At 40.3% G+C, this 23,462-nt stretch overlaps 1 protein-coding gene and 2 pseudogenes across 11 annotated transcripts; 2 read left to right on the top strand and 1 right to left on the bottom strand.

The window, feature by feature from the left end:
• The first annotated feature begins 1,296 nt into the window (after window positions 1–1,296).
• On the top strand, window positions 1,297–2,153 carry LOC119521314 (annotated as a pseudogene).
• A 4,024-nt stretch (window positions 2,154–6,177) lies between these two features.
• Window positions 6,178–23,222, top strand: LOC119521087 (zinc finger protein 577-like). Of its 11 annotated transcripts, none has more exons than XM_037819124.1 (9): window positions 6,178–6,339; window positions 6,497–6,593; window positions 6,739–6,828; window positions 7,300–7,980; window positions 8,933–9,023; window positions 14,356–14,537; window positions 15,945–16,071; window positions 16,311–16,460; window positions 21,270–23,222. In XM_037819124.1, the coding sequence occupies exons 6-9, from the start codon at window positions 14,523–14,525 to the stop codon at window positions 22,709–22,711; spliced, it is 1,734 nt and encodes a 577-aa protein (XP_037675052.1). In that variant the 5' UTR covers window positions 6,178–6,339; window positions 6,497–6,593; window positions 6,739–6,828; window positions 7,300–7,980; window positions 8,933–9,023; window positions 14,356–14,522; the 3' UTR covers window positions 22,712–23,222. The 11 variants fall into 11 exon arrangements, with proteins under 11 accessions (XP_037675052.1, XP_037675050.1, XP_037675049.1 ...); XM_037819122.1 differs by having other exon boundaries at window positions 6,497–6,605; window positions 7,300–7,830; XM_037819121.1 differs by having other exon boundaries at window positions 6,497–6,605.
• On the bottom strand, window positions 7,855–14,180 carry LOC119521870 (annotated as a pseudogene).
• Window positions 23,223–23,462: the final 240 nt, after the last annotated feature.

The raw sequence follows: 23,462 nt of genomic DNA, 5'->3' as shown, positions 1-23,462 counted from the left end.
GTTGCTATTGAAAATGGTATCTTTTTCTTGAGTGTCTCTTCACTTCTTTCATTTCTGGCATACAGAAACATTACTGACTTATATGCATTAATCTGGTATACCACTACTTTGCTAAATTTGTTTATTAGCTCTAGTAGCTGTATCGTCGATTTCTCAGGGTTTTCTAGATATAAGATCATATCATCTGCAAACAATGACAGTTTTACTTCTTCTTTTCCAATTTGGATGCCTTTTATTTCTTTGTCTTGCCGGATTGCCCTGGCTAGCACTTCCAGCACAATGTTGAATAACAGTGGTGACAGTGGGCATCCTTGTCTTGTTCCTGATCTTAGAGGGAAGGCTTTCAGTCTCAGCATTGAGTATTATGCTGGCTGTGGGTTTTTCATATATGCTTTATCATATTGAGAAAGTTTCCTTCAATTCCTACCTTTTAAAGTGTTTTTATCAAAAAGCAATGTTGGATTTTGTCGAATGCTTTTTAAGCATCTATTGAGATGATCATTTGATTTTTCTCTTTTGATTTGTTAATATGTTGTAATACATGGATGGATTTTCTTATGTTGAACCATCGTTGCATGCCTGGAATGAACCCCACTTGGTCATGGTATATGACTTTTTTTATGTGTCTTTGGATTCGATATGCAAGTATTTTGTTGAGAATTTTTGCATCTATATTCATTAGGGAGATTGGCCTGTAGTTTTCCTTTTTTGTTGTAGCCATTTAATAAGGATGCATTGAATCAAAGAATATGTCCCTCACCATTTTGGATAGAGTATATCTACAGCCTCTGCAGTTTGATGCTAATAATGACTTGCTTATATATTACTGATTCTGCATATTTTTCAAGGCCATATTGAAAAAGTGGCAAAATCTATATTATTCATTGTGAATTATCTCTTTTTGCACTGATTACTGTTATCTTTTGGTTTGTTTGTTTTCTATTATTGTGTTTTTACCTATGTCTAAGAGATAAGATACATTTACCTTGGAATTTCTTTTATATTGTTATCACAGGGTTTCCTCTAAAGGGGCTTCCCACCCCAAAGAATTTTTTGAAGCAGTTTTATTCTTTACCACTCACATGGAGGATTCATTGTTTTCTTCTCTTCTGGAAATTGAGAAAGTTAAGAATTATCTGCCAGGGAATTCACAAAATCAAAGAATGCTGAAGAGAATGGAACAATGCTATGAACATAATGCATTTGGAAATATGGTACATCATACCAAAAGTCATTTTCGTTTAGGCCAAATTATGGTATGTTTGATATATATATGGAATAACATTGAAATCATATTTACATTTTGTCAATCAGAACAAAAGCTATGTAATAAAGGCTCCTGCTGATTGTAATGGAAATGGGAAATCCTTTCTCCATGATAATCATGAGCAAACTCATACTGAAAATAAATTCTGTGAAAGTAGAAAACCAATCAGCATTAAGGCACAACTCCTTAATCAGCAGAAAACTGAGAAAATAGAGAAAACCCATGAATGCATTGAATGTGGGGAAGCTTTCATCAAGAAACCTAAGCTCTCTCAACATAAGAGAATTCATACAAGAGAGAAACCGCATGGATGCAGTGAATGTGGGAAAGCCTTCCTCAAGAAATTTCAACTCAGGGAACATAAGAAAACTCATGTAGGACAGAAACCCCCATGTATGCAGTTTCTGTGGGAAAGCATTCTACAGAAAATTCACACTAACTGAACACCAGAGAACTCATACAGGAGAGAAGCCATATAAGTGTACTGTATGTGCCAGTGTTCCGCAGAAGACTGAGCTAATTATACATCAGGGAAACGAAAAAGGAGGAAAACCCTATGGATGCAGTGAATGTAGGAAACATTTCTCCAGCAAATCACAGCTCACTGTACATTAGAAAATTCACACAGGAGAGAGATCCCATATATGCACTGGCTGTGGGAAAGCCATCATCACAAAGCAACAGCTCATTATAAATCAGCGAACTGATACAGGAGAGAGACTGTATGAATGCATTCAGTGTGGGAAAGCTTTTGCCTACAAGTCTTGCCTTACTAAATATAAGAGAATACTCATGAGAGAATCATGTAGATTCAGTTAAGGTTGAAAAGCTTCCCACAGAGAATGACAGTTCATTACATACAAGTGAAACCCTGTTAACACAAGAAAATCCCTGTTATTGTGGTGCTTGTGCAGATGCCTTCTGTGACTCCTCAGACATCATTAAACATCAGTGGGCTCCTAGCAAATGGAAACATAGTCTTTTTGGAACAATCTCTTACCAGATGTGCACCCTCAGGGAGTAACAGAAGTTGCACAGGGAAGAAACCTTCTGAATGCAGTGAGTGTGGTAATGCCTTAATAATATGCAACAGACTCTTGGCAAATATACTCCCTCAGGAGCTCCAGGACAGTTTGCCCAGGAGAGAAATATTATGCATGTTATAGTGCTTTCAGTGATGAATTACACCTTATTTTATGTCACATAATAGGAAAGCCTTGGCAGATTGTCCTGGGGTGAACAGTCTCAGTTATTTGCTGCCTAGGCCTAGCCAGGATAGATAGGCAGCCCCTCCCAGGATGCCGAGTGGTTGGTCACCAGCCCTTGCTGCCAAAGCCATTTGAAATAGAAAACAACCCCACGAGAGTAAGGCAACCCACACCGAGCTGTCTTAAATAGACAAGACTGCATCCTGAAGGACACGTTACTCCTTTACCAAGGCCTGGGACAGAGGAGTGCTTGCTATCTGCCTCTCTGTGGTCACCCTGCCAGCATGAGGACCTGGAAGTAATAAACTCTTAAACTTTTTGTTGTGACTGTCCTTGAAGCCACACCTGCGCTCTGACCCTGTGGGGCTAGAGAAACTCCCCCCATGGAACCCCAATGGAGGCCTCATCCTTGCCACCAGCAAACCATTTGGTTACCAACTTCCCACAGAAAGAGCAAGACACACATTAAAGGTGGAAAAGCCTTGAGCAAAAAATTCTAGATAAGCAGTTGATCAGTATGAATGCTGAGAGTGGGAAAGCCTTTTGTGGGAAGATAAGATGCCATCATCAGCGAGCGTCATAGATCAGAGTGAACTCATAGTGGTTAGAAATGTAATGTCTGTGGAAAAACACGTGCCATCATAGGTGCCAGAGAGTTTACATGGGGGAGTAACTGATGGAAAGCAGTGACTGTGGCAGGGTTTCCAGTGAGTGATATGTTCTTCCTCATCAATTGTTGGATCAAATCATATAAAATAAAATGTTATGAATATACTAACTGTGAAGCACCTTTAGCAGAATAAGGTGAACATGAGAAATGTTTGGGAGCTTTCTGTTCCATATCCAATCTCATTTACCTCAGTCAATATACCTGATGTACATTTGTTGGACAGGTTACCTTGAATCATATTCCTAGTTGCTAGGTTAATGATTCCATAACTTGAATTGGTGTACACTCCACAGCACTAGTTTTAAAGTTATCACATTACATCAACTTGATCCATATCTTTCCCATTGTCTTCCTTGCCCACCTTGTATACTAAGATGATTGTTTCTTGCATTTCTTTGACTCTAAACGTATTTATTATTTCAGACAACGGAAGCCCTTCCAAAAGAAACAAATATATGCAGCTCATATATGTAACATAGTCTGTTTGTGTGTGTTTAACATAAATTTATTAAGTAGGACCAAGCATTATATAATGTCATCTTCAGTGTGATGTTAAATTTTCTAGACCTAAAAACATAGAGAAATATGGTCTGAAAATTGAACTGAAATCCCAAGGATAATTAGTTATTTACTCTTGTAAATTAAATATCAAAATACATGCAAATACAGCTGTCTTGGGAATTTTCTGAAACTTGAAAAATCAGCAACACAGTCAATTTGAACACAAATGAAAATGACTCCACTTGCTTCCATCCTAGCTTCCCTTCCCTTCCCTCATCATTCAAAGTATTATTTTCAGATCCTTGGGCTACCCAAGGATTCTAAACTCTTGAATAGCAAACCACCTGCACTCATCTCCATGGGGTAGCTTCCTGCCTAATGCCATCCTTGGCCTCCCTGATGGAGGCAACAAGCCATTCTTCCTGGTATCTCTTCTTTTAACTCTCAAACCAGAGGGACTCTGAGGGTGTCTTCCACATTCTGGCAGCATCTGAAGAAGAGAAGAGTAGATCTTCATAGGAGAGTCAACATTGGCCTGGTATCTCCTACTCTTTAAAGAGCTGGAGAGACCACACACTATTGGAATAGGCAAAGTGGCCTGGAATAGCATAGGCCTTTGTTCAACCTGGCAAACAGCTTCAGAGACTGCTCTGTAGAATTACTGAAGTATGGCCCAGGGGGCTGTTGATAGGGGCTGGCACAAAACTGAAGCCAGCATAAGGTTCAGGCTCAGGCCAAGCCTGCCGCTGGCAAACATATTTGAATTGGGGTACCAGGTAGGGATCTAAGGGAGAAGCCAGGGGTGGCAGGCTGATAACAGATCAGGAATCTTAGTGGAATTTTAATCAGAGTGATTGCATGGTGATGATGGTGTATTCCTATTTTCCTTTTTAAAAAATAACACATGATGCAAAATAATTTAGAAACACTTGGAGTGAACAGATCCACTGTTTTCTTAATGATTTTGAAAAGGGACATGAAATATATAGAAATTTCGAGTCATGTATAATCATTACTCCACATATCAGCTTCCATACAAAGCATATTAAGACAAATATCAAATTCCTGAACTTAAGTTCCTGAGTATACGGACCCGAGTGTAAGTTATAGACTGTAAGAATTATATTGTAAGCTTCAGGATGGCAGGAAACTTGTTGATCTTATTCACTTCCTATACTAGATGTCTAGAAAACTGGCACAGAGTAGGCTCTGAGTACACACCATTTACTTGGCTGAATCTCATCCAATGTGCGGTCTGGTCTTGTTTAAAACAAAGCAAGACGGAAAAAGATCAAACTGTTTCTAGGTAACTTAACTGTATCCCAGAACAAAGCTCAGGAATATAGGGATACAAATTATCCAGCTACTTACCCACATCGTATCAAACCCACCGAGCCCTCATGACATTCACAGTGTATACTGAGTTTGCCAAATTGCAGTGGCAGAAGGAACAGTCCCCACAAGACTGCCCTCACTTCAGTCGCCACCCACAAGTTCAGGGGTTCTCAGGATCACCTTCACTTCAGACCAGCTAGCCACAAAGACAGGGGTTTCCATGACCATTCTTAGGTTAAATAAATCACAGGAATGATAGAATTCAAGAAAGTGCTATACTTATGATTATAGTTTTATTAAGAGAATGGATACACACCGGAATCAGCCAAAGGAAGAGATGCAGAGGGTGATGACGGCTGCAAGGGATCCAAAGGCAAAGCTTCCATCATCCTCATTTCGGTATCAAGATTTTGATGGTGGTTGCACAAATGTACGCATGTGATAAAACTGCACACAGATATACACACGCTGAGGCATTCTGAGCCGGCTATTTAATTGCGGCAGCCGGTTTGGCCCGCCGCAATACTGAACAGAACCCACGTACCCTTCTCTGAGCTTAGGATTCTAGGTGTTTCCACCTCTGTGGACGAAAATCCTTGTCCAGCCAGTGACTTCGTGCGAGTGGAGGGGTAACCACACTGCCCTTTTACCTGCCTTTGAGCCACCGAGTCCCGCATCCTCCCACCAGCTCCCCCCAAATCAGCCATAACAAGAGGTTTTTCATCTCATTGTTTTCCCCACCCTGTGACCGACGCCTTCCCCGCACCATCTCGGCTTCTCCAAACCCCAAATTGGCCCGCAGCCGCTTCCTCCACAAAGCGTCTTCCTCTTCAAGACATCCTCAGGTCCCCTCTGTATGGACACTAGAGCTGCCTCTAAAATGACCGCTCCCCCTTTGCTTCTCTATCCTCCTCAACAGCAAAGTGCCTCTGAGTCCTTGACCACCTCTGCATAACCTGCAGAAAGATCATCGTAGGATTGAGTCTCTGAAAAACTGGGCAGCTTGAAAACGAGATGCAACAGGTCGTCTTTAGTGGCTTCCCGTCGTCCTGCCCCTTCCTGCGTATGTCGTAAAAAAGGCGACTGTTGTACGGCAGTAGGTTGGAAGATGGCTGCGCCCTGCAAGTGTCGGCGAACGAGGCGCGGATGTATTACGTCAGCGGACGGCTGTCGGAAACCGGAGCCCGGGTCTCGGTGGTTACGCCTTTTGGGTCTCGCCACCCGCCAATCCCCAAGCTTCTGAGGGGTGTCTCGGCCGCAGAGGTGGGGCGCCGCGCAGGAGGCACGGAAGGGAAAATGTTTCGAGGAGTGGGTTCCGTGATGTGACCCCACTGGTGGAGACGGAGGTCAGCCATGAGGTCAGTTTCCAGGCCAGGCAGAGCCAAGTTGACACATGAACCTAACCGTCACACCTCTGCACACTGGTCTGTTTATGTCCTTATATATTTCTGGTAGTGGAATTTCTCAGTTAATGTGCTTTCTCATAATGCATTTTAATACATATTTTTCTTCTAGGCAAGTTCTATCATTTACACACCCACCAGAAATGTATGAAAATGAAAATTTCCTGGCAACCATGGAAACCCTGGATTTGCTGCTGTTGACACACATGGTATTTTATTTGGTAAACATTTTGTAGTTCTTTGATTTCTTCTTCATTAGATCTTTTATTAAGTGGGAGTCATATGAAAGTTTGATTTTGAGAAATGAGGAATTATTCCATGAAGGACCTTTTGGCCTCTCCTGTTCCATTATAGGTGGGGATCACAACACCCTTGCTGTGAGGAAGAGAAGTCAGCGACTTCATCTGAAATCTCTCCAAGTAGAATGTAAAGCTCCGAGAAAGGGTATGGTTTGTCTGTGTTTACAGCTTATGTAGCTTCAACACGCAGATTAGTGCCTGACACCTAGAAGTCACTTTATAAACTTTTGTTGGATGAATGAATGAATGATCAACGCCTTTTGTTCAAAGGCTCTCGGTGAAGTGTTTTCTTAATTCTTTAAAGGAAGTGGTGTAAATCCTGAGCCGGCTGTTTAATTATGGCCGCCCGTTTGGCGTTGGTAAACGTCGGTTTAGTTAATCACTCGGGCCGCGATATTGTACAGAATCCATGTCCCCTTCTCTGAGCTTAGGATTCTAGGCACTTCTCACCTCTGTGGACGAAAATCCTTGTAGCTCCTGAGCCTCCGCGCGGGTGGGAGGGCAAGCCACGCCTCTCCGTTTATTCTGCCCTTTTTACCTGCCTCTGAGCCACCGACTCCCACATCTTCCCACCAGCTCCCACCCCAGTCAGTCATAACAAGAGCTTTTTCATCAGGTTGTTTTCCCCACCCTGTGACCGACGCCTTCCCCGCACTATCTCCGCTACTCCACACCCCAAACTGGCCTCAAATGCCGCTTCCTCCAGAAAGCGCCCTCCGGCTAGAAATGCTCCTTAGATCCTACCTGGTTCCTCTCCAAGAGATCCTCAAGTCTCCCCTCTACGGACACTAAAGCTGCCTCTAAAATGACCGCGCCCACTTTGCTTCTCTATCCTACTTAAAAGCAACGTGCCTCTGAGTCCGCGACCACCTCTGCCCAAGCTGCAGAAAGATCGGCGTAGGACTGAGCCTCTGAAACACTGAGCAGCTTGTGTCGCGCCCTTGGCTTGAAAACGGGATCAAACAGGTGGTTTTTAATTGCGTCTCTGCGTCCTGCCCCTTCCTGCGTGTGTCGTAAAAACGGCGGCTGTTGGCGGCAGTAGGTTGGAAGACGGCTGCCCCCTGCGTTTGTCGAAGACGGGGCGCGAATATATTACGTCATGGGGCGGCTGTCGGAAGCACGAGTCCGGGGCTCGGTGGTTACGCTGGTGAGTGTCGCCGGCGGCCATTCCTCAAGCTTTTAAGGGGCCTCTGGGCCGTAGAGGTGGCTGCGGGGCGGGAGGCACAGAAGGGAAAGTGTTTCGAGGAGTGGCTTCCGTGATGTGACCCCACTGGTGGAGACGGCGGTCAGCCATCAGGTCAGTTTCGGGTTCTGGGCGTGTTTCAAGGCCAGGGAGAGCTCGTTCAAGAGCGCGTAGGGATCCTTTTTGGGGAAAGCGAGTTGTGGGTCCCCGTTTGAGGAGATCCGTGTTGGGGGGGTCTCTGTGGAGGGGCAGCTCGTGGAGTTAGTTCCGTGTTGATACGACCACTTTGGAGGTCTGTTTTGGAGAGTAGGGTCTGCAGGGGTGGCTGTCTGTGTTGTGGTGTCCGTCGTTGGGGGAAATGAGTGGGGGTCAGTGTTTGGGACAGCGTTTGGAGAGTTCCGTATTTATTGGTTGTCATATATTTACTTTCAAAGATGGGGTTGCTGGACCTCCTGCCTCCAAATTTACTGTGTATTCGTATTGAAAATTTGCCTTCAGGTTCATTCTGACCCAGAAAATAAGTTGTTAAAATTTACTATATTTCAGTTTTAGTGTTGGGAAGTGTAGAGGCAGTGATATAATTTTATGTATTTTTAATTTAGCATCCTATCGTATCCATTTACATCTTACAAACTCTTTGAAAAAGTTTTCTCTTTTTTTTTTTTTTTATTGTTGCACTTATGTCCCATCAAGTCGTTGTTTTAATTTGGAATGGATTGATATTTATGAAAGATCCAGGTGCAACACTTTCAGGAACATGTGGAAGATTTCCATTAACCCAAGGTTTTTGTTTCTTTGACCCAGTGTGTGGTTTGTTTTTTTTTGTTTTGTTTTGTTTTTTCCCATGTGTGTCGGGCATTTCTGATTATGTTTATTCCTGCATAATGTATATTTTGGTGTCAATTGTGTCTTTTTTTTCATATGACCCCACACCTCCTTTTTTGTATCTTCCAATTTTATATAATGTTCAAGAGCAAAATTTTAAACATATATGTATTTATTTTGTTTCTTCACTTCACCTTGTCATTACTAATAGCTTTTAAATTGATTCCTCTGTGTTTTCTAGTTGAACATTTTTGTCATCTGCGAATAATTTTTGCCTGATATCAGGTGCATGTTCTGCAAAGTGCGGAGAACCTGTTTCTGCTTCTGACTTGGTGAGTTACTCAATCTCTGAGTCAGATTCTTCATTTGTGAAAAGAGATGTCATAATTCTTTCTTCATAGGGTTCTTATGAAGATTAAGGGAGCAAATGTTCTCTAAGTATGAAGTGTAATGGATGGCACATAGTATAGTCTGAATAAATAGTAACTGATTTTTAACAGGGGTCAGTGAACTTTTTCTGCAGAGCAGCAGAGTAAATATTTTAGGCTCTGTGGGACATATAGTCTCTGTCCTAATTACTGAACTCTGCTATTGTAGTGCAAAAGACACCTTAGAAAATACATTAAGAAATGGGTGTGGTCGTGTTCCAATAAAACTTTATTTACATAGGTCTGCAGCCTGCTGCAATGCTGATCTATGAAAAATTAGAATAGCATGATTAACAAACTTGACCAACATAAAATACTGCACCCAACAATTTTTATAAAAAGCACATAGAACATTTATAAAAATTTAACATACGGTGGGGCTATAAAGAAATTCTAAATAAATGTCATGGGATTGATATCATATAAGGTATTTTCTCTAAACACAGAGGAATTAAGCTATCAATTGATATCAAACCAATAACTAACAAATCCCCATATATTTGGCAATTTAGCCAGGTACTTCTAAATAATCCATGAGTCCAAGAAATCACAGTGGAAATATTGCGAATTGCATTTTAATAGTAATCCTACACGTCAACATTTGTGGAATTCACCTTAACCAGTTAGTGGAGGTAATTTATGGGCTTAAATGCATATCGTAGAAACAAAGGAAGGAATCATAAAAATGTGCTTTTATCAGTTGTAGCAAATGTTCCACACCAATGCAAGGAGTTTATAATAGGTTAGTATATGGGAATTGTGTATTTTATGTGTGATTGTTCTGTAAACCCAATAAAGAAAAAAAAAATAGAAAAGGAAGACTGAAAATTAATGAATAAGCATCTATCTCTGTAGTTCTCTTTCTTTTACTCTGTTGATTCTTAGTTGGAAATGTGTTGACTTCATACAATTAGTAGAGAAACTTTGCCTCTTTCTTTGATATGTGAGTGTTTAAATAATGTCAGGATCATCTGCACTGTAAAGGTTAGATATAACTCAGTTGGGAACCCATCGTTCCATGGTGACTGTTTTATTTTTAACTTTTCTTCATTGAAATTCTCAAACAGACACAAAAGTAGGGAGATAATAAAATAAGTGTCTATCACCCAGCTTCAGTAATTACGAACTCATGGTCAGACCTGTTCCTCTATTTCTCCTCCACTTTTGTTTTGTTTTTTAGAGAATTTCATAGCATATTCAAGGCATCATGTCATTTTACTTGTAAATATTCCAATATGTATCTCTAACTGGTGAGGTCATCTAAAAAATTTATAACTACTTAGCCATTTTCACATGCATAAAAATTAAGAATTCCTTTGTTTTATTGAATATCCCATCCATATTGTTTTTCTGATGGTCTCAGTGTTGTCTTTTAACATTGGATTGTTCAAATCATGATCCAAATAATGTTCATGCATTGCATTTGATTTTTTTATCTCTTAGGTTTCTTTTCTCTTGTAACTCCTATAACAGTACACTTACACTTTTATTTTTTTGTTGTTGTTGTTCTAATGCCCTTCAATGCATTGCAATAAGAAGTACATAGCACCATCTATGAACAATTCTTGCCTGTAAAAATTGAACTTGGAACAAATCAAACCTTTAAATTCAATAAAATTCAAAATTGGGAGTTGGGGAAGATGGGGAAGAACAAGTTAAGCTACACCCTGATGAAGCAATCAGCCAAATCCAGAAAGTAGGACATCCTGTGGGATAAATGGCCTGTTCTTTTGTCCCTCCCTCCTTCTCTCCCTCCTGGAATTCCCTCCAAAACATACAAGGCTATGGACTTAACGATGATTTAGCAACATTCTTAATTTTATTTCAAGTGGAGATCTCTTTTTTATTTATTCAAATTTTTTACTTAACATTTTAAGTTCAAGTTTTAATTTCAGAGAATCTTGTGCTTCATGAAAAAATGAAGATGTAAAATTCACTTTCCAATCTAGTGTACACCTGTAATAATTATGAACATTCTGTTAATATTTCCTTTTTGTGAGGGTGTGTGAGTATATGTATGGGTACATGCATTCACACATGCACAGATATAGATGTATTTCTTTTCTTTAGCAGAAATACAAGATCATATTTGACATAATAAGTAGTATCTTTGTTTGCCACAGTGCTATCGTTAATACCACACAATGAGGTGGCTTAAAAAATGAGAATTCGTTAGTTCACAGTTTGAGGCTAGAAGATGTCTAAAATCAAGATGTGATCAAAGCCTGCTTTTTGTTTGCAGACTAGTTTTCTGGTGCTGGCTGTTGGCAATCCTTGGGTTTCCTTGGCCTGTATTTCTGCCTCCTGTCCTGTGGCCATGTCTTCTTTCTGACATCTGTGACTTCTGGGCTCTCTTTATAAGGCCTCCAGTAATCCATCTTAAAACTCACTCGGGTTCACTTCACCACACCTTAATTAAAAATAACATCTTCAAAAGGTCCTAGTAGCAAAGGGTTCACACCCACAAGGATGCAAATTAAGATTAAGAACATGTTTGGGGTACACAGTGTGCTTTGTTCAATGAGATGTATATTATTGATGTTTTTTTTTATTTCAGTAAACTTGTATTAACGTATTAAATAATTGCATACTATTCTTTTAGATAGATTATATGTATTCATTCAATTAATCCTGTAATAGTTCACTTCAGAGTACCTTTACATATATTTTGACTCCCTTTGTCGTTATTTCCTTTGTATAAATTCGCAAAACCAGAATGTTGGATCAGAAGTGATATTATTTTGAAAATGTTCAATACATCATGTGACAATATTCCCCAGTAATGTTCTACCATGTGTTGCAGACCCATGATGTTTATGTTGTAAGGGAATGCTAGCACTTTTCATGTCAGTTTCAACCATTGACTAAACTCTTCTTTCTGATAATTGTCCATTTCAATTACTTGGGTTTTCTGAGTGAACAGTAATATCAGGCATATATTGATAAGTTGCCTCCTTTTCTCTAATATTGGTAATTGTTATTTGATTCTTTTCTCTAATTGCATTGGGAGGTGTGGTCAGTCCACTGATGAATGAGAATGGTGGTTGTCTGCCCCCTTTCCATGCCTCCTAGGAATGCTTCCATATACCACCAGCTTCTAGTTGGGAAGATAAAGTGGTTGTGCTTGTTTGGTCTTGACCTTTTTTGTTACTTTTTTCTTTTTAGTTTAGAAACAGAGTGTTACAGATACACCTAAAGTTGCAACTCCAAGTCCCAACTCCATTCCTTCCTCATTCTTCTCAGAAGTAACCACTACCTTGAAATTTTGCATTATACTCATGCTTATTTTTGGACTTTTAAATGTGTGTATGTTTACAAAACATTTGTAATATTTTTGTGTTTTAAAATTTTGTAAAACTGATGTTATACTTTGTGCGTCTTTGTACAAGGAATACATTGGATTCTGTGTTTTTACTGGTCTAAAGAAGTAGCCACTCCATCTGTAGCCTATCATGGGTTCGTAACAAAGCAGCACCAGATTTTATGAAATATTTTTCAATATCTATTTAGATGATCATTGTTGCTTTTCTCCTCTAACCTATTTTATTTTATTGGACACTATTGGTTGTCAACCTTGCATCCATTCCCCCTCTTATTGTTTTGAAAACCCTGATGCACAAGTGTTTTTGTGTGTGTTTTCATCCAACCTGTATATTTATTTACAAGGCATAAGCTGTGAGCAGGTAGGGGGCTGCCCAGTGGCCTCCTACTCCTCCTGGGCCTGCTGACCCCCATCCTCCAAGGGCCTCTTCTCTACCTGGGGTGCTGTGGTGGGCCTGGCTTGGCCCTCAGGCAAGCTCAGGGCAGTCTCCTGCATTCCTCAGTCTTCTCTCTTCCCCCTCTGCCAGGCCTGGGCTGGGTGCCCTCTCTCACACAGAGTTCCTATGTGTTGGGGGTCATAAGAAAGGTGGGCAGGGGCTGGACCCAGGCCAGATGGTGTGTGTTGGGCCTTATCTGTGAGGAATGGGGAGGCAAGCGGGGGCACAGGGGGTCTCTCTCACAAAGCTGCTCTGTCTCTCCTAGCACCTGGGCCTGAGGAATCAGTGGCTGCCTTCCTTCCCTCCAGGAGCCTCCCATCCACTACTACAAAAGCCCCACACTCTGGGACCCCCACTTATCCCACCCCCAGCTCGGGGAAGCCCAAGCCAGGGGCGCCCCAGCTGCAGCAACTCAGGGGTCACCAGGGTAGCAGTTCAAAGCGGAGGAGTTAGTGAGGGAACCGGGAGCAGCCTCTCAGGGACTCAGGCCTGTGGAGTTTGGGCTGTGTCTGAGGGCTAGAGCCCTGTCTGGGGAGGCATTAGCAGGATGAATCCAGGCCACCTCCGAGGCAGCTTGTGTCGGGCAAGTGGTCACCACATCGGGGGTGTTGGGAGCCCCAAGCCTCCCAGCCTGGTACAGCATTGTCCTGGCCAGCCTGCCCTGGGTGTCTGGCCACCTGCTCTGGCCTTCTGAGCTGTGGTGGTCCCAGCCCTGGCCACAGTGCACCTGTGCCCAGGCCTGAGGCACTCCCGGAGCTCAGACCCCAGAGCCATCAGCAACCCGGAGCTTCTGGTCTTCTTGAAGTGGTTGGCAGCGCCAATGGTGATAAAGTTTTTCTTCCAGTGTGTCTTCATGAGGTATCTCTTAAGCACGATCTGGAACTTGAGGCGTTGGTTTCAAAGCTTTGCTTTCTCTGCCAGGTTATTAAGCCAGGGGTAGGCAAGGCACGGGGGAGCACTGATCCTGGCCCCCTCGTCCTTGATGATGAGATTGGAGACAAAGTCTTTGTCCTCGTGTGACACGGTCTCAAAGGTCTCCTCATCAAAGTACCCTTTGGCAGATAGAACACTGTTTAGCCTCTCCGTGTCGTCATCTCCCCGGAAGAGGGAGAGCCCTCTCAGCAGCATGTAGGTGCTTTTAAGTCAGTTTTCAGAGCTATGACTTCTATGTGTTGTCTTCCCTAAAATTAATCTTTGTGAGAACTTGCTAGTGGACAAACCATGAGCTGGTTTTTGTTTCCCGTCTTCTCTTTCACATCCACTCTGTTCCAGCTTTGGCAGAAAAGGTGTTCCTCCCACCCATTCGGTATCCTTCTCTGGAGAACTTCTACACGATGTAAAAGATCCCAGGGAGTGAAACCACGAGGCAGGTGGAATACTGGGGCCTTACGTTAGGGCGAGTCCTCATGGCAAAGGAGACTGAATTGTGGCCCTAGGTGCATTTCCTCTCATAATGGAATTTGCTCTTCAATCCACAGGTCTAGTCTACGGGAACAAGACATTTTAACTGATAGAAGAAGCAGGAGGTCCCAGGCTTGAGTAATCACTGATTGTGATATCTGATCTGAGATATCTGTCCACAACTTCTGGGCAGAAGGAGGAGCACACCCTAGAGTTGCTAGCCTGTTCTTAAGAACAGAAGAAAATGACCAAGGCCCAGGTGAGGTTTGTTTTAATCCTTTTTTCCCCCAGTAGATTTGTGGAAGCTTATAAAAGGCAGTATGGTTAAATAATATAGCATATTTTGATAAAAATTAGGATATTGCAGAAAATAAGCTTAAATTTTAACCTTAAAATCAGGGCAAATTAGAAAAAGCAACAGTAGGTCATAGTTTTCACACCAAGTTCTTATGTAACGTAAATGAGTGACTATTTAAGACCTTGTGGATTTCCTTAGCTACAGACTTGCATCTGCTTTTCTGGGCAGCCATAATAACAAGAAAAACATGAAAAATTACATAATTTTCAATGTCTGTGAGGAGAAGGCAAACTATTCTGCAGAAGTAAACATTTCATTGCTCTTAGGCCTTAGGAAATTTCTTTTCCTAGCTCTTTAGAGAAGTTTTGAGGTAGAAGTGTCTTTAATAGCTGTCTTAGAATGAATACATAGCATGTTTCTTTTGGCTTTTTCTTATTTTATTCTTGAAGTAAGCCAAAGGGGTCATGCCGAAGCAGAACTTGATTGGACAAAATTCTTCAAAAACTGTGACTTGACAATAGAGCCTTCTGGTTGTTTGACTTTATCCAGCAATAAAGCCTGGATTATTCAGTAGAATGAATGGACTGCTTGACCCTCAAATGGTCATCCATGAAGAATTCTCTCACCCAGATTTTTGTTGCTGACATGGCAGGAGTAGCTGAAAGTTCCGTTCTTTAATAAAAGCTTGGAATGTACATTTTGCAGTGCCCCCTTCGTTCCATCGTAACCCCAGGTTTAGAAAATGAAGTCAAAGCCCATTATTCTTGTTTTGGTCCTCATATTTTTGATTGCTCAAATCATGTATATGCCCACATTTGCATGCAGGAGATTCACACAAATACAAGTATTTGTGGTGAAAGAGAATAACTCCTTTCATGGCGAAATCTCATGCCCAACCCCCAACCTAGAGGTAACCAATGTTAATAGTTGGGTCTCCATCTAATCCCTTTCTAAGAATATATGTAGTATATGTAGTATTTGGGTCCTTGAATTTTCATTTAAGAGAATGCTTTGAAGATCTTTCAATATCAGTATTCTAGATCCACCTTGGCAGTTTTAATGATTGCATGATTTCATAGCACTTCATAAAAGAGGTGCTGTAATTATTTAGATTATTGGTGGTTTTTCAGTATTATAAACAAATAAATAGGAACATTCTTACTGTACATTGTTTTACATGTATATAAATATTGTGTTGGCATTCCTTTGGGTTAGTAACAACTAAGCAGAATTCCATGGTCTTATGGTATGTGCAATAGTCACCGTATCCATAATTTATCAAGGGGAAGATGATCAGAATATTGTCCTATCTAGTCTGCATCATCTATTGATAGCCACCTCAGATTGCATTGGGATATGTTATTACAGGGATCATTGTCATTTGAGGATGTGGCTGTGGGCTTCACCTGGGAGGAGTGGCAGTTACTGGAGCCGGCTCAGAAGGACCTATACAAGGATGTGATGCTGGAGAACTACAACAACCTGGTATCAGTAGGTAAGGACAGCATTACTAGGTCATTTACTGTGGGCGCAGTCAATTGCCTTTCTTTCTCATTCTTTGAAGTCTATAGGGTCCCTTAAGTATTTAATAGTTGGGACTTAAGCATTATAGGGCATAGCCTGTTACTCCTTTTGGCCCTAAAGTGCATGCTCTCCCCTTCTGAGTAAAAGGCTTTTATTTTATCAAAATACAAAAAATGTGGTCCCTGAAATATAATTTTCTGTACTTTTCAGTGATTCCCAAGCATAATTATTGGTGCCAGATGGTCATTGATTTCCCGTTTTCAGGGTATCAAGTTACCAAACCAGGTTCATTTTTCAAGCTGGAACACGGGGAACCCCCATGGATGATAGCGTGTGCAATCCATAGTCAGACCTGTACAGGTGAGTGAAGAAAATCAAGAAAATGGGGACAAATGACAATAAAATCCCAATTGGTCAGTGAAGGCTGACACATTTAAAATGTTGTTTGGAGAACTCATTGTATATCAGTTGGTTACACAGAAACCTAAGGAACATCTTTATTCATCTCTTCTTTATTCATCTCTTCTTTATTCAGGCTGTACTTTGCCTGCTATTAAAGGATGTCTTCCCCTTTTTTTTGTATCTTCTGGATCTTCTCACAGTGTCTTATGTAGGACCTTGGTTTCTTGCCTGGTTTCTTTCTCCCAGAATCCTCATGTCTTCTCTTCTTCTGCAGCAGCAGTCTCACTTCCTGTTCTTCACCTTCTTTGCTATGAAATTCCCCATCTCTGTCCATACAGATAACTTTGCACTTAGCACTGTTTTCTCCTTGTGCATATTCCTGCCTGTATTGAAAGGGTTGATTTCCCCTCCTGACAGCCCACCTCACCTTAATTCAAATAAAAACCACATATGTCTCATTTCTCATGGCAACTCTTATCTACTATTTCATCCCTTGCTTCCCTGGCTCCCTGGTTCTGATAGTTTATCTTCTCTTTGATGCTCATATCTTTTAAAAATCTACTTCATTCCCAAAGCCTAAGCTCTCTATTGTCTAGTAGATGTTCCAAATTTAACATCTTTTCCTACTAATGTCTATTCTGAATTCTAATCCTCTGTATTTTGCTGGCCACCAGGGCAACTGCCCTATTATTTCCTACTCCCTATATGAGAAACTAGAATCCTCCTGTCTTCCAGATAATCTGTTGTCACCATGATGGAATATATTCATATATATTGAAGATTTAAACTCCATACTCTGATACTCCCAATTTGGATTCTGTCTTTTTGTAGTGTAACCTGCCCTCTAATTCCATGTTTTGCCTGCACCCAGGGCAATCATCTTGTGAAATCCTACCTTCTTCAGCTTCTATGTCAGAAAGCAGGATCATTTTTCCTCCCAGTAATCCTTTCCCTCATGCATTTTATTTAGGTTCTGCTGTACTGCCTGATCACCTTTGAATTGCCTTGTCTCTTCCCTGTTTTCTCTGCTCTTTTATTTTTGAAGATATCTGCTGTTCCTGTTAATTGTTGTCTTGCAAAGGCCTTTTCAAAATTTCAGTCAATTCCATCCTCAAACCAGGCCCATGAAAATTTGTGCTTGCATTGCTCCAATTCCTGCACAAATTGGCTAACTCCAGTTTTTCCATTAGTTCCTCTTGATGTTTTGGCTGCACTCATCTCTGGATAAGGAGTATTAAAGCAGTAGAACTTGATCATAAAACATGAGGATGAATGTTGGTCGTATAAGAAGATGTTCAGGTATATTTAGAGGTTGAGAAGGTGAGAACCCAGCCAAATAAAATGCGAAGGGTTGGGCTGAGTGAGGCAGAGAGTCAGAAAAAGAAGCAAAATTCTACCATGGAGGAAGAAGTAATATATTTTGTTGAATGCTGCGGGTATGTAAGATAACTGAGCCCTGGTATCTACACACTTGATTAGGTTGCCTTTTTTCCATCCAGATACTACCTTCTTTCAGTTTGAGCTTGTTTTTCTTTTATCTCCTTGAAGTAGTTTTTGACCACAGCTGTGTATATTTGGAGCTCCTTATTTTCTGACTTTTATACTTGCCTGCTATTAAATATGACTCTATCTCACTCATGGTTATGTATTATACTTTATTATTTTATTGATTGGTATGAGGCTTCTTTTTCCATTTTGATTCTTATTCTTCCTTCCACAAGTACAAACTGCATAATAATTCCTTGACGATATCACTTGCATCCATTCATCACATCTTACTTGAATGAAAGTTTTGCTTTGTTTTGTTTCCTTTTGTATTTCATTGAGGGATGTGCCTGGGCTGTGTTGGAGCATTTTCAAACTACAGGCGTTGTCTCTTCAGATTCTCCTTCTGATTTGTTAGGTTTGGTGGGGAACTGAGCATATGAAATTTGAATGGCTTGCCAAGCAATTCTGCTTCAATCCCTGTAGGTGAGTGTGCTCCAAGATGACAGAGAGGATTGAGTGCCCTGGTTGGAAAGGGTTGACATAGGTGTCTAAAATTTTAAAGTGACAGCATTTGATTATGAGGCATTTATGTTGCAGTGCAAGGCTGTGTAAAATGTCATAATGAGTGTGATACAGACAGGGATATTTTACAAAATTGGAGAAAATTGAGCTTCAATAAAGTGTGTCAGAGAGAACAGAGTGCTTTTTTCCCTGATAGCATGATAAAATATTTTGTGTAAGAACGATGCTTGTATTTTGAATGAAAATGATCATGGAAGACCTCATGCATCTGTAATAATATAAAAGATGACTTGGGAATTGGAAAAGAGGAGGGCGATGTGGGAGACTCTTAATAGATTTGCCTGTAGGAGACTGTGTGAAAGGAGATGGCTGATCATTCCGGAGTTTATGTTAATAATTGGGTTAGAAGGTGAGAGTTTGGTTTTGTTTTCTTTTTTGCTAGTTCTAGAGAGCTTTGCTTGATAGCTGGATGATAGCACTGTAACAGCAGGATTGTATAGCTTGGAATTCTAAGAAAAATGGAAGATAAAGCAGATGAGTGTTTTGTGTCTGGATGGGCAATATGATTTCTCAGAACCTCTTAATTGTTAAATATCAGTGATGGAATGGGAGCAGACACTAAGTAAGAACATGGTGTTAGTTTTAAGAAGAAAATTTGGGGGTCTCTGTATCTAACAGATTGTATTGACAAATATACGATATGATGCTTCGTTGAAAAGTACATTGGTCACGAGCTACATGTATTTAAGTTCAAATATAATTAAAATTACCTAAAGTTAAAAATTCAATTTTTCAATCACTCTGCCCACATTCAATTCCTCTGTAGCCACATGTGGACATTGGCTACCTTATTGGAAAACATATTCCATCATTGCAGGATGTTCTAAGTTCTATTGGACAGCGCTGGCACAGATACAATACCATTAAACTGATTGGAGAAGTTGTACTTCCACAAATCAGTACAATTGCATCTCTACCCTAGGCAGAGGCCAGGGGGCAATTTTAAAATTCCAGATGGACATATGTGTGTCTGGATTATATTGTACCTTGTGAGGTTGTATCACATCTCCATAGAAAATTGGAGTATTGACTTCTCTATTTAATATGTAATTGGTGTTTTAGCAAAGTTTAGTTTTGGTGTATAATTGGAATGGTGGGGGAAATTTGGTAAAAGGGTGGTTACTCCGTTTCTTACCATGGTAATCTAGTAATGAGATGCTGCAGATCCTACATTCTAATTTATTGATTCCAAACTATTTTTTCTAACTATGGTTTCTAACATCCATGTTGCTTTTTTTACTTGATCAGCATACATATGATTTAATGTGTCTACATGGGCTCTTCTTACTCTCTATGCATTTCCCTCTTCCCAAACTTTACAAGTTGGAGTACATAAAGCCCTCCTCTTTCTCTATCCTCACCTCCTAAATGATCTCATCTAGCCCCATATACTTACAAATGTTTACATAATCTTTATATACTGAGGACTTAAAATTGTTATCTTAAGTCCAGAACTTTCTCCAGCCTCATAGACCTAATTGGGTACTTAATAGTCCCTCTTGAGTATATATGACATCTGAAACTTGATATTCTTTAAAACAAAGTCCTTGCTTCCCCCCAAATACCAAGTGTATCCACCTAATCTTCCTCATCTTATTAAATGGTAGCAGTACTTAACATAGCTCTTTAAGCCACATACCTAACAGCTTGATTTTTCCCTTTTACTACCACCAGCATTCATTCTAACAGAGTCCTATCTTTTTCTTTTAAAGGCTATATCCTGTGGATGTTCACATTTCTCCATCCCCATGTTGAAGCTAATGTTTTTCCTTGCCTGAATTCTGTCATAGCCTCCTGTGTATTTTCTTCAATTTCATCTCTCAAATACATTTTCCACAAAACATTCATGTGACCTTTTGAAAATATCATTTCAGAACATGTTTTCCCACAAGAAAATAGTCAGTGGTTTACTGCCATCATTCTTATCTTAAAATCCAATTTCTCCCAAATAGTATTCTGTTTCCTGTTCCGAACTTACCTGTTCTCGCTTCATTCAACCTCAGGATGTGGGAAGTACAACAGCCTCTCTTATGTTCCTTGATCATGCCCACTTTTTTTCTGCACCCCCCCCCCCCCCGTTTTTGCAGTGGTGATTGCCTCTTTTTGGACTGTTCTTCACATGACTTTGCTCTTATCTGATGATGTCAGTTCAACTTTTCCTCTCTTGTGGATGTCTACTTTATCTAATGTTGACCTAACATCACTGTGTTACCTTCTTTATACCATTTTTTGCATTCTGTAAGTTTCTTATTTCTTTGCTCGGATATTCTCTTTTTTTTTTTCCTGGTAGAATGACACTTTAATGTCCCAAACACCAGCTCATCCAATAAATATTGGTAAGATGAACACATCCATCTCCTGCAGTCCTGAATCAGATATGCCTGCCTCTTCTTCTGTTTTTTCCAATAGTAATTTGTTTCTATTTCTGCTTCTGTTCCAATGTTGCAAGTTCCTATTTGAAAGGCAGCGTGAGTTTTATTTTTCATTGCAGACTATCCTTCATTGTTTCTACTATTTTCCTTTTTCTGTTTTATAATATTTTGTCCCCCCCCACCCTCCCCAAGCATAGGGTACACTTCCATAGGGTGCATTTCTCTTAGACTGGGATCTTACAAGAAGAGTCCTAACCATGGCACTTCTGTATCTTTTTTCTCCTTCTAAAATAATCATGAATGTTTTCTTTGTTCTTTTTCCTAGAAGAAATATGGGAGATGGACCATATGCAGTGGCACCCAGAAAACCAAAACAAGCTTAAAAGTTTGGAAAGATTTCAGCAGAATTACACACCTGGGAATAATTTCAATTTAAGCAAAAATCTTGTTCCATTACCACAAAGCCATAATAAGTTTGACTCGCATTGTAAAAGTTTGAAATCTCATTTAGATTTTGTTATCCAAAATAGGAGATATGCAAGAAAGGATTCTGATGAGTTTGGGGAATATGGGAAATCATTTCACCATATCAAGCATGATAAAACTCGTAATGGAATTAAATACCATGGATGTGTTAAATCCAGAATCACTAAGTCACAGCTCAGTGACCATCAAAAAACATATACAGAAAAGAAATCACATCAGTGCAATGAAAGTGGGAAAGCCTTCTCTAGGAAGACACACCTCACCAGACATCAGAGAAATGAAAGAGGAGAGAAACCCCACACAAGCAATGAATGTGGGAAAACATTCACAAGGAAGATTCAGCTCACTGAACATCAGAGAACTCATATAGAACAGAAGCCCCATGAATGTAATGAATGTGGGAAAGCTTTTTCCAGAAAGTCACAGCTTATGGTACATCAGAGAACTCATACAGGAGAGAAACCCCATGAATGTAATGAATGTGGGAGAACTTTTTCCAGAAAATCACAGCTTATGGTACATCAGACAACTCATACAGGAGAGAAACCTTATGAATGCAATGAATGTGGAAAAGCCTTCAGCCTGAAGTTCCGGCTCAGTAGACATCAGCAATCTCATACTGGAGAGAAACTCTATGGATGCAGTGACTGTGGGAAAGCCTTTTCCCAGAAGGCATATGTCATTGCACATCAGAGACTTCACACAGGAGAGAAGCCTTATGAATGCAGTGAATGTAAAAGAACCTTCTTTTTTAAGTCAGAGCTGACCAACCATCGGAGAATTCACACGGGAGAGAAGCCTTATGAATGTAGTGAGTGTGAAAAAGCCTTCAGAATGAAGTCAAAGCTCGTTCAACATCAGCGAACTCATACTGGAGAGAGACCATATTCGTGTAGTGAATGTGGTAAAGCCTTTGCCCGCAAATCAGTCCTTACTATGCATGAGAAAACTCATACAAGAGAGAAAGCTATAAATTCATTGAAGGTGGGAAAACCTTCCTCAGGGAGTCATAGCTCTTCATACATGAATGAACTTGTACAGAAACAAAGCACTATGAACACAGTGCCTGTGGAAATGCCTTCTTCAGGAACTCAGACTTTATTAAACATCAGTGAGATCTTAGGGAATAGAAATATAGTGATTATGGGACAGCCTTTTCCAGGAAGTCAAGCCTCAGTAGATAATCAAGAATTTACATGGGGAACACACCTCACAAATGTGTTGGATGTGTCACCACCTTCAGTAATAAATTATGTCTTTTATGTTACACATACCGTCTAAGAACAAAATGCAAAATCAAAATACTCTGATAACGAGAAATTTGGAAGAGCCATTAGCAAGAATTCCTTGCACATTATATGTCAGCACATTTAGGACAGAAACACTATGGATGCAGTGGCTGAGTAGAACACTTCTGTGGAAAGTCAGGCTTATTAATATCAGAAGGATCATATTAAGTACAAATGTAGCTATTGTGGGGAAGTCTTTGCCTGGAGGTACACACCTCAGTTGTTACCAGCGAATTCTCACAGGGCCAAAATCTTAGGAAAGAAGGTGATAGTGTTTTCAGTGATCAATTTACTGCATTATATTTCAGAGAAACAGAACGAAAACTACAGGAACTTAATTTGGGAAAGATTTTTGGTAAAATGTGTAAAAACTCTTGTAGAAGAGAAACCCCTGAAAGCACTGAATGATGGAAATTCTCTCACCAGTCTAACTCATGTATCACCTTTTTTATCTTTGGAATGTGGGAAAGGCTTCTCCAATAAATGAAATATTATGGCTTCTAGGAATTGCATTATGTTAAGGAAATCTATGAATATAATGAATGTTGACATACAACTCTGTTAGTTTCTTATTGCTGCTGTAACAAATCACCCTAAATTTCTTGGCTTTAAGCAACCCAAATTTACTATTTTAAATTTCTGGGAGCCCCAAATCTGAAATTTGTTTGCTGGGCTAACATCAAGATGTTGGCAGAACTGCATTTCTTTGTTGGAGGATTTAGGGGAAAATCCATTTGCTTGCC

Source organism: Choloepus didactylus, chromosome 27, assembly GCF_015220235.1.
Source record: "Choloepus didactylus isolate mChoDid1 chromosome 27, mChoDid1.pri, whole genome shotgun sequence".
Taxonomy (NCBI): Eukaryota; Metazoa; Chordata; class Mammalia; order Pilosa; family Megalonychidae; genus Choloepus; species Choloepus didactylus.
This window is presented reverse-complemented; position numbering and strand designations above follow the sequence as displayed.